This window comes from Equus quagga, chromosome 5, assembly GCF_021613505.1.
Source record: "Equus quagga isolate Etosha38 chromosome 5, UCLA_HA_Equagga_1.0, whole genome shotgun sequence".
Lineage (NCBI taxonomy): Eukaryota > Metazoa > Chordata > Mammalia > Perissodactyla > Equidae > Equus > Equus quagga.
The window spans coordinates 116,577,786-116,591,193 of NC_060271.1; the positions used below are offsets into that span (position 1 = coordinate 116,577,786).

At 38.4% G+C, this 13,408-nt stretch overlaps 1 protein-coding gene across 3 annotated transcripts in view; it reads left to right on the top strand.

Moving 5' to 3' along the window:
• Window positions 1–13,408, top strand: part of RBKS (ribokinase) — an 89,125-nt gene that overhangs the window by 38,924 nt on the left and 36,793 nt on the right. For 2 of the 3 annotated variants that reach the window (XM_046660586.1, XM_046660584.1), the window contains exons 5-7: window positions 738–902; window positions 7,842–7,933; window positions 13,210–13,398. In XM_046660586.1, the coding sequence (XP_046516542.1) occupies window positions 738–902; window positions 7,842–7,933; window positions 13,210–13,398 (446 nt within the window). The remainder of the gene's footprint in view (window positions 1–737; window positions 903–7,841; window positions 7,934–13,209; window positions 13,399–13,408) is intronic. The other variant, XM_046660587.1, reaches the window with a different exon arrangement.

Below are 13,408 nucleotides of genomic sequence, written 5' to 3' on the forward strand. Positions count from 1 at the left end.
TTCAAGTGCTCAGTAGGCACATGTGGCATGTGCTCATGACTATCATGTTGGACAGCACAGCTCTTGAGTTCACCCGACAGATAAAATGCCCCATTTTGGTTGAGCTGTAGAGAGTGGGCCCAAGTGATGAGTATTTGAGTATTTAAGATTCCTCGGTACTGCTTCTGTTTGATCCGGTACAGTATAGGCCATATATCCCTCTCTCTACCTTAAGTTATCTGGTATAATTTTCCATCTGTTAGATATTATAAAATGTGTTTTTATTTAAAAAATTACTTTTTAAAATACCCTAGAGCACACACATGAACTGATTGCATACTACAGAGCATTATGTTTTAGCATTAGGCAAGTTTATTCCTAATTATACTCATCATTATGACATCTATCATTTAGGATTCAGAATCTTTAACACATACATTGTACCAGCTATTTCCCATAAAAGAAAATATTAAAGTATGTTATATATCATTTCTAAGCTAATATTCTTTGTATGTAAGAATATTGATAGAAATCTTTTTTAGACTTTGCTCAAAATAATCAGAATGATCTGAATCTTACAGAGATATTATAAAAGAAGATACATTAGGAACACAAAATTTAACTGAATGACCTAGAAATGTTAAAATTAATACAACACATTTTTTATAATGACTTTGTAAGGGTGATTGTAACACTGCAGAATATCATTGCTTGGCTCTGCTTGGTTTTTAATATAAATCTGTAGAAATTCTTTATAGGCCAGAATATCATCGTTATTGTGGCTGGAGCAAATTTACTTTTGAATACTGAAGACCTGAGGGAAGCAGCCAATGCCATTAGCAGAGCCAAAGTCATGATCTGCCAGCTAGAAGTAACTCCAGCAACTTCTTTGGAAGCCCTGACAATGGCCCACAGCAATGGAGGTGATTTTACATATTTGTCATTCTTTCTATAAAAGCTTTTATCGCTGTCTTAATGAAAGTTAACCCTTCAAGTTAAGCAAAGCAATACTTTTTCTGTAGTAAAACATTCTTTCTCCCATCTGTGAGATTCACTGTCTTCTGGTGGTTCTTGATAATGTTAGAAAAACCTTCCAAATAGGGTAAAAATAATGAGTAGCATTTCTGATATCCCACGATCTAAATCTTCAATCCAGTTAGCAGAAATACTACGTGTAGTAACTAGATTCTTTGAAGCAGCCCGTTGTCCAAGATACACTCTAAGTAGTGGAATGATTTCCATTCTGAGAAGCAGAGGTTAAGCTGCATGTCATGTACAATCACTGCCCAGGTACATTTTGATAAACACGTGTAAGAATTGAAGATTAGTTCTTTCTCCTTTTTGTAAAATTTTATCTTTTCTATAAACAACAAAAGATTATTTATATGTAATATTTTCTATGTTGTCAACATCCTTTAAGCAGCTCTTTTGTTTTGTTTAACCTTTGATTTTGGAAATCTTCAAATATACAAAAGCAGATAGAATTGTATAATGAAACCCATTACCCAGCTTCAACAATTATCAACCCATGTCTAATCTTGATTCATCTCTTCTCCTACCCACTCCCCTTCTCTAACCCCCAGCAAATAACAAACTTTTAAAAACTCCAGATACTTTCTTTTTATTTGCTTCTTTTTCACCATTGACTATTGGGGAAAGCATCTTCTGAGTTAAAATCTCATTTCTATTCCTTTTAAGCTTTGTGGTCTTAGCAGAATTATCTAATTTTTCTGAGCCTTGTCTGTTAAATGCATATAGAAATACTCCCCTACAGAATTGTTCTAAGAATGAAATAAAATAAAATATGATGCCAAGCATGGTGTATTAAGCCTCAGTAAATCCCAATTTTCTTCTCCCTTTCACTTCTTTTTTTAAAATTAGGATAATATACTGATCTCAGCACCATTTGGTCAAAAAAAGTAAAAAGTAGCACTCTAAGACAATGGCTTCTTCTTGATATCGTGGCCATAGTTCTGTGATTTATATTAAGAAGAAAACAGAGAGAGAACCACATTGACTTTTCCAGATAAAACTCTCAACCAGATACAAAACTAAAAAACAAAAAAGAAGAAAAAGAACAGTAAATGTATGTGTGTGTGTGTGCGCGCATGTGTGTGTATAAGTGATTTCTCCCAAAGCATATAGTGTTCTACATAGCAATAAATGGAAAATAAGTTACTGAAGTGATTTTGTAGAGAATTTTAAAATGTATTTCCTGATTTAACAAATTTTCCTCTTGGCAAAACAACATGCTGTGGCAAATTCTCACTGACATTTAATGTATTTTTAATGGTCTCGAAGCTGTCAGAAAGAATTCTAAGCCAAAAACCATTTGGTTACATTTTCTCAGAGTGTCACAGATAAAGTCTAATGCTTGTGATAAGCATTCTCTGCACTGCACTCATCTTAATCAGGTGATATGAATACAACATGCCACTTCATTCATGCTCCTGTCTTTCTTTATATAGGTCAAAGCATATTCTCACATAACTTCTCTTTTTTTCCTATTATCCCTTGCTTCTCAGAGATCACTGTTTCTTCTGTCCTAGTCTAATGACCTGTTACCTACCCAGCTTGTGGAGGAGAGAAAGGTACAGCCACCACAGTTGAGGATCTAACCTTTCACAGGTGAGGCTAGAGTTACCCGCATGGGCAGGCACCCTGACCTGGGGCTGTCATTTGGGTGGAGTCCAAAAATGCTTCCTCCATCACTTGCCTGGTAGCTCTTCCAGTTGAGTAGCTGAGGGACCCTGGGCATCAGAAATGGTCGGGAGTAGGTGAGGGTGGGCCAAAGACCACCTAGCCTACCTCAAATTTTTACTAAGAACCAACATGTCTAACTATTAATTCTTCATGAGCTTTCTTAAATAGTAATTTTAGAAGTGGTGATACCTTGTATTTATATGCACTTTACAGCTTATAAAGCACTTTCATTTATATTTGATGCTCAGGAAAACCTTATGACAAAGATATGGCAGGCATTATTCTCCTAGATTGAAGGAGAAGACAGAGTCAGAGAGGTTAAGTAATTAGCTCAACCAAGGTCAGTGTAGAAACCAGGATTTCAGACTCCAAGACCCAAGGTCTGTATCCTAGACCACACTGCCACATCTCAGTGATTTCAAGGAACTGAGCCTTTACGAAGAGTATCTCTAGAAAAGTAAAGTCCAAGAATTGTCCAACATGTAGCCTAAGCTTTGAGTGTTTTTGCTGCTCAAGTCACAGAGACGAGACCCTAGAGCGTTTTCAGCAACATGTCCCCTACTCACCCCCATAAAACACACACACACAAGCACACATGCAGACACTCTCCTCTGTCCAGAACTCAGCCGTTCCCTATTTGATAGTTACCAGTTAGATTTGGTAGTTAGGCAGCTTAGATTCTATACCATGAGTGTGTGTGTTAGTGAGTGAATTTAATGAATTTAATATATCTTCATTCTCACATGAGAGAAGAGTGGTACAATGAAAAGAGGGCTGGATTGGGAGTCATGAAGTATGGCTTTAAATTCAGAGTCAATGACCTAGCAATTGGGGGACCTCATGCAAGTAAATCAGTTCTTGCTCTGGGCCTCAGTTTCTTCTGCTATAGAAACAAGAGAATTGGGCTGAGAGCTCTCACAGTTCTTTAATGTCACGATGTGTGAATAGACTGATCACAGAGCAGAGCAGGCAAAGCTTAAAGTTCTGTTGAGTGCTGAGTGTCCTGTCCATTTTCCCAGGAGGCTGCATATATGCTATTCAGCATTATTCCATCTACAAGAAAGATGGTAAAATCATCATCGTCATCATCATCATCTGTGGGTTTGTTATCACAACTCCCTTCTCTGTCCTACATACTTTCAAGGAGTGAAGTTTGAATTAAACGCACTGTATAACTAGATTATATATCAATTGTTAAAATACAGAGGAAAAAGACCCCTGTCTGTTTGAATATACTGTCTCAGAAATCTCTGTCTTTCCCAAAATGAAAGCATTGGTTTTAAACAGACAGCACCTGCCACAGCAAAAATGAATCTGTAGCCCTCTGCAGCCCTGCTCCTCTAGGTCATGATGCTGTGAGGTAGGCCCACGGCAGAGCTGGTGCTGCAGCTGCTTGTGATGAAATTATGCATGTTGGTTCTGGTCTTTATATCTATTTCAAAGCAAATGGAACATTACAGGAACAATTATAAATAATTGAGATTGTAAGATCGCCAAGATTAAATTCTAGGTAGGGTACAAAGTATCTTTGAGTGCCACTTTAGTCCTTTTCCATTTGGCAAACAAAACTTCTTGGCTAGCCACCTTGACTTTCACAATAACACTGTCTAGCACATAGCCCAAGCTTTGAGTGTTTTTGCTGCTCAGGTCACAGAAAAGAACCCCCAGAGTGAGAGACTGCCAAGCCAGTGTTTTGGGTACTCCAGCCTTCCCACAGTTTCTTTAACTTAAGGTGATTTTCTTCCTTGTTTCTCTTTGTTGGTTATTAGGGCCTTTTTAACTCTCCAGCCCCTGCCCTCCACATGTGACATCATTAAGAGCTTCCCCATCATTTTCCTGTCTTTGCACCTATACAACTGCCTCACTAGTTCCTCACTGACATTGTTGTGCCAGCCATTGACATGCTGTTAAGACAACCAGGAGTTTAGTCCATCTTACGTTGTAATGAATAATAATTACAGTTGGGTGCTGTCAGTCACCTCTGCAGCTCCAAGTTATTCCATGGTACATCCTGTGCTCTCTAGTTTTACATGGTTCCAGGATGACATCATTTTTTTTCCATCATGTCTATTACAAATTTGCATTCTTCTTTGATTAACTCCATCTACTAATTCTTCACGTTTCTTTCATCACGGTAAGTATTTATGCTTATTTATGGTAGCGTGGAGCCGAAGAGAGTCCTTTCTTTATGGCGTTTTCACTTTTCCCCTAAATTCAGTTGCTAGTCAGACTCTAACCCTATGTATCCTGTTAGTATTGGTAAGAATGCTTTCCCTTAGTAAAATACCCTCAGCAAATAAGATTTGATTGATTTTTATACAATATTTATGGTCAAATTAAATTGAAGTCCTCATTCCAGCAATTGTTGCTTAAAATTCAATGTAATTGTTTCTTTAAAATTTGTTTTTATTGTGGAAAATTTCAAATATATATGTGGTCTACAAAAAATAATATGGTAAACCCATATATACTATCATTTAGCTTCAACAGTTGTCAACACATGGCCAATCTTGTTTCATGTGTACCTCATCTCATTACTCCCCCCCCCCCACTGTAGCCTTGGACTATTCTGAAGCAAAACCCAGACATTATATCATTTCATTCACAGTACACTTGTTTTTTGCTGTAAGATATAGATGTTTTAAGAATGATGTTTTTGCATAGTATACAGAAGTTAATATGTGGTCAAATTTATTCCCATCAGCCTTTTGTAACTAATCACTTATTAGTTTAGTGAGTAACCTCTCAGAATTTTTTCTCTTCTATGTAAGTGTATAAATGTAAGCATACATATAGTTATGTTTTGTTTGTTTTGTTAAAAAAGAGGGGGGTCATACTATAAATTTTATTACAAAACTGACTTTTTTCACTTATAAATAAATATAGAAAACTTTCTGTGACAAAACAGAGATCTACTTCATTCTTTTTAACAACAGTAGAGTATTCCATGGAACGTATATGTCGTAATTTTTTTTAACCAATCCTCTCTGATAGATGCCTAGGTTTCTTTTTGTTTTTTCTGTTACAAACAGAGCTGAATGAACTTAATTGTACCTCATCTTTGCATGCCTGTGTATTTCTGTGGGATAGGTTTAGAAAAGGAGTTACTGGATCAGGGATCTCTTGAGATAAAATAGAACTTTCATAAGAAGAATGGCTCTACTGTGTTGTTCCATACTGGTAGCTTGCTCTAACCTGTGATCAAATGCTGCTAAGTGCAGATTTGAGATCTTTTTAGGTGGGCAATAGTGTTTCAATTTAATGCTTGAGGAAAATAGGGAACAATATATTCATTCTGAAAACCTAAAAAGTAAATGGATATGTTAGATTGCTGTGTAGTGAGGGCCTTTATGCATAATTGGCATCTATAAGGCCTTGCAGAAGTGGCAAAACCAGTGAGATTGTTGCCAGGCTACAAACTCCAAAAGAGTACAGAAGAAATGGGTGGACAGGCGGGGGTGTTGGGCTATGTGTAAAGGACAATATAATGACAATAATAATCCGTTACATTTGTGCAACACTTTACAGTTTACACAGGGCTTTTACGTCTGTTTTCTAATTTAAGCTGCACAATAACCCTGTGCAAAAATATGAGCAGCCAAAAATATACCATAGAATTTCTGTGGGTGGACATTCTGGATTCTAAAATAATGAAAATGTGGGAATAGTTAGTCTATAAACCACTGGACAAGATCCACTGACCGAAACAAAATGCCGAAAAAGACCAAGCAAAGTACAGGAGTACACTAGCTGGCCTCAGCAGGCGGAAGTAGTGGACAGCTTCTGTTAGCCAAGTGTTGATAACATCTCCCCAAGAATGTGAAATGGATCAGTGCCAAGCTAGCCATGGGGGAGCCACTTGGAGAACTTGTCAATGTGCATATTCCCTGATCTTACCCCTCAGAGACTCTGATTCAGTGGGTTTGAGGTGGAGCCCAGAAATCATGCATTTTAATAAGCTCTCCTCGTGATGCTGATGTGCAGCCAAGTTTGTGAACCACTGTTCTGAGTCTCTGAGAACTGCAGCTAGAGGATTTAACTCTATGGGTCTATAGTAAATTGGGGTTACCAAACACATAAGTCAGTGGACCTGGGTAGAGGAAAAGAAGACCAACCAATCTATCTGGGTACTCTGGTGGATAAAATCTTCATGTGAATGTAATTTCTCAAGATTTTCAAAAAAATATCTACAAAGTTCCACACCAAAGGCTGTTTTAAAATGTGAATTGGGATTCCGGGCTTGTGTTGCTATGGACGGAGTCCTGGCCTAGAGAGGCAACTGTTTTAGAGATGACCAAACACTGAACTTGAAGCTAGAGGACCCCAGGTAGGGACCCAGCTGAACTGTGTCCCAGTGCATGACCCTAGACCATGACCTCACCTCTCTGAGGCTCACTTTCCTCCTCTGAAAAATGTACTTCTTTGACACTGTAATGGCTGTGACATTCTCATTTTCCTTGTTTCTGCCATCCCCATCCATCTTCCTCTTGTAGTCTCCTAGTCTGAGCTAGCTCTCAGCCTCTGATTGAATGTCTCCCCCTTTCTCAATTTTTCCTTTATGTTCCCAGATTGCTCACAGAAGCCAATGAGCTTTTGTGTGTGTATGTTTGCATGAGTAATTGTGATACATTTGGAAGACATACATGTGGGTGTTCAAAATATGCAGATGTACATGAACTTCCTACTTACTGTTCTTACCAGGAAAATTTTAAGCTCTTCATTGTTTCTTTCCTATTATCTCTTTTTTCTTTCCTGGAAAATGGATTTATGAACTAGCCTTGCAACTAAGCACTTAAAGTAACTCACAAAAATGTTCACCAGCTTGAATGTTGACATTCATACATGTCTTTTTATGCCACAACATTTACAATATTCTTTAATGTTCTCGTTGCCCCTTGCCATAACTTTGTAATCACCTTGGATGTAAATATTGATGCTTGCCCTTGAAGCTGAAATGTTTTAAAGTGAAAAGTAGGGCAGATGGAAATAAGAAGGAGTTGGTACTAAGCTATTATGGAGATTGAGATTTCAGACTTTTCTAGGTTATTTTTAATCTAATGGGAAAAATGGTTGCACTTGGGGATTTTCCTTACTGAATGTTTGTAAATGTACCATGTTAACAATGATAACCGCTGAACCCCTTTTCCGTTCCTTTGTAGTGAAAACATTGTTCAATCCAGCACCTGCCATTGCAGACCTGGACCCCCGGTTCTACACGCTCTCAGATGTGTTCTGCTGCAATGAGACTGAGGTAAGGATGGAAGGTTTTGCTCATTTCATGGGAAACCAAAGACTCTCATGCAGGTGGATAAAGCAAAGAGGCAAGACTAACCACATCAATTTGATTGCATGTCAATTCTTGAGCCCAGTAAAAACAGATTTTTCAGTTGACTAGGGTGTGAGGAAAAGGAAATTAGTGAGTTCTAGAGAAAAGAAAGGATTCCCTGAGTCATCCCCAGAATGTGACACTTATCAAACCTCAGCTAATTTTAGTCCCCTCCCTACCCTCACACAACTGCTGTGTTGTTTTCTTTTTTAATTACTCCATATTCTATGGACTACTTAGTATGAAAGTTGCCAGATTTAGCAAATAAAAATCCAGATTGCCCAGTTAAATTTGAATTTCAGATAAACAACAAATAGTATACTAAATGTACTTACACTATAAAATTGTTGTTTATCTGAAATTCAAATTTAACTGGGTATCCTGTGTTTTATCTAGCAACCCTAATTACTTTACAACCCCTGCAGCATTCGCTACATTCTATTGTGAAGACCCTGTGACTGCATTGGTGGGCAGACATAGGTTCTCCATTGATGCCGTGGGAAAGACCTTGGAGGCCCCTCCAAGGGAAGTGGGAAGCCCACTCTTAGTCTATCCGAGGGATGTAATGCGTAGATCTGCATAAAATATATACCAATGTATTCATATTGGACCAGTCATTGTAAAGCACTTTAAAAATTTTTCAGTATTTCTCTCTATTATGGACAAGTTTTAGACCAGAGCTCTCTCCCAACGTTGGAAGAGAGGACCTATTATACAATGCATCATGCAGAGAGAGAAAGTTAGTGATTAATGAACTATAATAGAAATTTTCCATTTGATTCAAAGACTGAATGAATGTTCCTAGGGTTTCCCAACCTGCCTTTTTGTTAATTTCATCTCTTAGAACATAAAATAAACAAGAAAGAAGACTGCCACAAGGAAACTAATTTTAACAAACCACAATAGGTTATGCAATATTTTTGAGCAACCACCATGGCCAGGCATTGTGCTAGGAAAAAGGAATTGTGGGAGATAGTGACCATTTCACAATAAGAGGTTAGATTACCCTCAACTGCCAAACTGGCTTAGATTCCCCTGCTAGATACTTACAGAGCACTGTATTTATTCTTAAAACACTCATCACAGCTCAAATTACTTGTTCAATACTTCTGTCTTCTCCGTTAAATTACTTAACCTGTGAGGGCAGAGACAGCTGTCGTTTTCACTATTGTATCTCCATGGCTATCCCTATGTGTAGAGTTATCCACTGCTACATAATAAATTACCTCCAAATGTAGTGACTTACATCAACAATAATTATTTATTGTTCCTCCCTGCTTCTTTGCATCAGGAGTTGAGACAGGGCACAGCGTGGCTTGTCTCTCCTCCACACTGTCTGGGGTCTGGAAGACTCAAAGGCTGAGAACGGGAATCCTCTGAAGCCTCGTTCACTTACATACTTGCTAGTTGATACTGGCTGTTGGCCAGAACACTTATACATGGCCTCTCTTTGTGGCCTGGGCTTCCTCGCAACATGGAAGCTGGGTTCCAAGATCCAGTACTGAGAGAGAGAATCAGGCAGAAGACATGTTGGCTTTTATGACAGCTTGGGAAGTTACACAGCATCTCTTCCAGCCCATTGTATTGACTGAGGTAGGAAAGTCCACCCTGGTATTCCAACTCTCAATAGAAGATTGTCATTGTCACAATGTGAAGAGAGCATATACAATGTGAAATATATTAAAACAGTTATCTTTGGAAATTACCATCATTATACTGTACCTGGCACATAGTTGGCCCCTAGTAAATGCTTATTGAATGAATGAATGAAATAACAAATGAACAAACTCTGGTCTTTAAGAAAATTGATCTCAAAAACTTAGTGGAAAAAAGAAAACTGTTATGAGTTTAACATTCTTATGGATGACTTCTAATCACAATAATAATGTAAATTCATGCTTTAAAATACTCCTCAGCTCCACGCACAAACCATTGATATATAAATATAAAAGAGACAATGAAAAGATACTCACAAGCTCAAAAACAAATAAAAACTCCACAGATGAGAAATGGCACAGAATCTCAGAGCATTCAGCCCTGGGTGTGCTATACTCCATTCCCAGAAGCAGGCATAGATGGTAGGAAGTTTGCCTCTTATAGGTAATGGGCACTAAAAGTGTGCCATTCATGGGAGCCTGGAGCAGTGCCCACTGCAAGAGACCAGAGGTGCAGGGCAAAGGCTCCCATGCTAACGGAAAAAGGTAGAGGAAGCTGCTAGGCCTGCTGCCCGAGACTACAAGATAGATAAGGCTCCCAACCTGAGGAGATAGGAGGACAGAGATACTGCCTCTGATCAGGAAGGAAACCAAACCGACTGCTGACTTAGTGGCTGGATAGGCAGTATCACCAGTAACACCAGAGCAGGAACTCCGTATTGCCAATATAACACCTGGCTCTGGTTTAGAGACCCTCAGGGGCTGATAGATACAACTATAAAACCAATGGAAAGACAGGGATAAGCCTGGTGGGAGCTGAAGTGTGAAGACTCTCCAAGTGAGCAAAGTGAGCTTGCAAATGAAGAGATCAATTTGCCAGAGATGAAATTCAAATAATAAAACAATGCAAAAAAGACTGTAAAATAACTATGATTAAGTCTCTCATTCATGAAAAAAGGAGAAGAAATTGTGAAAGAAAAACAGAATTGAGGGGGCAGGCCCCAAGGCCGATAGTTAAGTTTGTGTGCTCTGCTTCAGTGGCCCAGGGTTCCACCTGTTCGGATCCTGGGTACGGACATGGCACCACTCATCAGGCCATGCTGACGGAGCATCCCACATAGCACAACCAGAAAGACCTACAACTAGAGCATACAACTATATACTGGGGGGCTTTGGGGAGAAAAAGAAAAGAAAAGAAAAGATTAGCAACAGATGTTAGCTCAGGTGCCAATCTTTAAGAAAAAATAAATAGAATCAAAGCAACAACATGTGAAGATGAAAACCAATCAGTTAGAAGTCTTTAAAATGAAAAATCGCCATTGAAATTTTTTTTAAATCACTCATTAGAGAGATAAACTTTAGGCTAGAATGAAGAATTAGTGAATTGAAAGAGAATCTTGATCAATTCACCTAGAAGTGGAAAACTCAATTCACCTAGAAAGTAACACAGAAAGAAAACTATTTTGAAATATGAAAGAGGAATTTAGAGAAATGAGAGATATCTTGAGAGGCTGCAACAAACATCTAATCAGAGTCAAAGAAGAAAAGAATGGAGGGAACTGAAGAGAAGCAATAGTAGAGGGAAAACTGCAAGGTGATTTCTAGAACTGAAAAAAGGCATGAGTCCTCAGATCAGCAGTGTATTAAAAATACCGTGTGAGGTAAACAGATGTAACTCTCTACATTTAGCAGAACAGCATAAAGTCAAAGGTAGAGACAAAAATATTTTTAAACAGCCAGGGAAAAAAGACTGATTGCATATAAATGATAAGAATATCCAATACTTCATTGTTTGTAAAAGGGGAAAATGGAAAAGCCAAAGTGTCCATGTAAAGGACAATAGATTTTGTTTAAACTGTAATATATTTGCTATATGGAATACTGTGCAGTTAAAAAAAAAGAAATAGAGCTACATATGTCAACACAAATTAAATAGCCTTAAAGGAAAAAAGCACATTGCTAAATACTAGATATGGAAGATATCATTTACCTTCTTTAAAGGAAAATATCTTAAGCAAATAAAGTAAAATGTTAAGATTTGTTAAAGGTAGATGGTAAGAACATGAGGCTTTGTTGCATTATTTTTTATGTTCAAGATATTTCATTAAAGAATAGTTTTTAAAAGGTTTTTAGAAACCACAAGAAGTCAGTGTTTCTGAAAGTAGACCATCAACTCAACAGACATGTGATCCCAGTAATGAAGATCAATGAAAAACTTAGGGAAAAAAAAAAGAAAGTGGCCTCAAAGCACAACCAACTCAGACTGAAAGGGTTTGTGAAAAAGATGATAAGGGAGGATACGTGGTCAAGTTCATTAAACTGAAGTCCAGAATGAGCAGACACTGTGGGGTGATTTATAAAAGGCAGCAAAAAGGGTTAATCTGGGCACATTCAGGGCAAGCACAGGAAAGGATAGCCCCATTCTTGGTAAGAGAGAGTATATGGTTAAACCATAATACATAAAAGACAGAATTTGGTTATACACTTCTTGAGTCAAAAGTATTAGGTAATTCATCTAGTCCAGTGACTTTTCAACCACCTATTTCAGAACCATAGAGGTTCCCCAGAGATGCTGGAGGGGTACCCAGGGGATGAGGAAGCAGGGCTGCAGCCCTTCAGCCCTACTTCTGCCAGAGACCTTTTTATATTCCAGGAGACCTACTGATCTTGTGCAAGCCCTTCATTTCACAAGTTGTCCAGGACTTCGGAAAGATCAGAGTTAGTAAGTGGTGGAGGGCTCCTGAAGGTCAGCACGTTGCTGCTTCTGCTCCATATCAGTGCCTCTCCTACTCTGCTTCCATCTTCTCTAGCAAAAACAAGCAAACAAAAGAAATGGATGGTGTGCACATAGAAAGCTATAACTAGCAATGTGAGAAAGGCATTACGGCCCAAGAGAGGCCTAGAAGAATTAGGTCATTAGGTGTGAAATTTACAGGTATGATTTATGTCAAAACCATTGGCAGTGGCCCCTTCCTTTGTGCTTTCCTCCACTTCCTTTCTTTCTTTTGAAGAATTCTCTTTGTTCCCCCTAAGTGTCTATTAAGAAAATTACCATACATACACACAAAAAAGCTGAAAGAGCCATACAATGAATACTCACATACTCTCTACCTAAACAGTTGTTAACATTTTGCTATATTGCTTCCCCTCTCCCGTGTGTATTTGTTTTTGTTGAATCATTTGAGAGTAAGTTGCAGATAAGATGACACCTCACCCCTAAATACTTCAACTTGCATCTCCTAAGAGGAGCCGGAATACCATTTCACACCTAAGAAAATTATCAATAATTCTATTCTGTCATCAAATATCCAGGCCATATTCACATTTCCCCAGTTGTCCCAAGAATGTCTTTTATAGCTAGTTTTTGTTGTAGTTGTTGTTATTGTTTTTTTAATTTATTTCCCTGAGCCAGTATCCATCAAAGTTCCCCGTTGTATTGGTTGTTACACAATGAAGGGAGAGATTTTCTAGAAAAACAAATCTAATCTGGAAGTGGACCACGTTACTTTTCTCACCACTGTTTCCTTTCCCTTTTGTTTGTTCCAGGCTGAGATTCTAACTGGCCTCACAGTCGGCAGCCCTGCGGATGCTGGGAAGGCTGCACTGGTGCTTGTGGAAAGGGGCTGCCAGGTCGTAATCATCACTTTGGGTGCTGACGGATGTGTGATGCTGTCACAGACACAACCTGTCCCAAAGCACATTCCCACAGAGAAAGTCAAGGCTGTGGATACCACGGTAGGTTTTA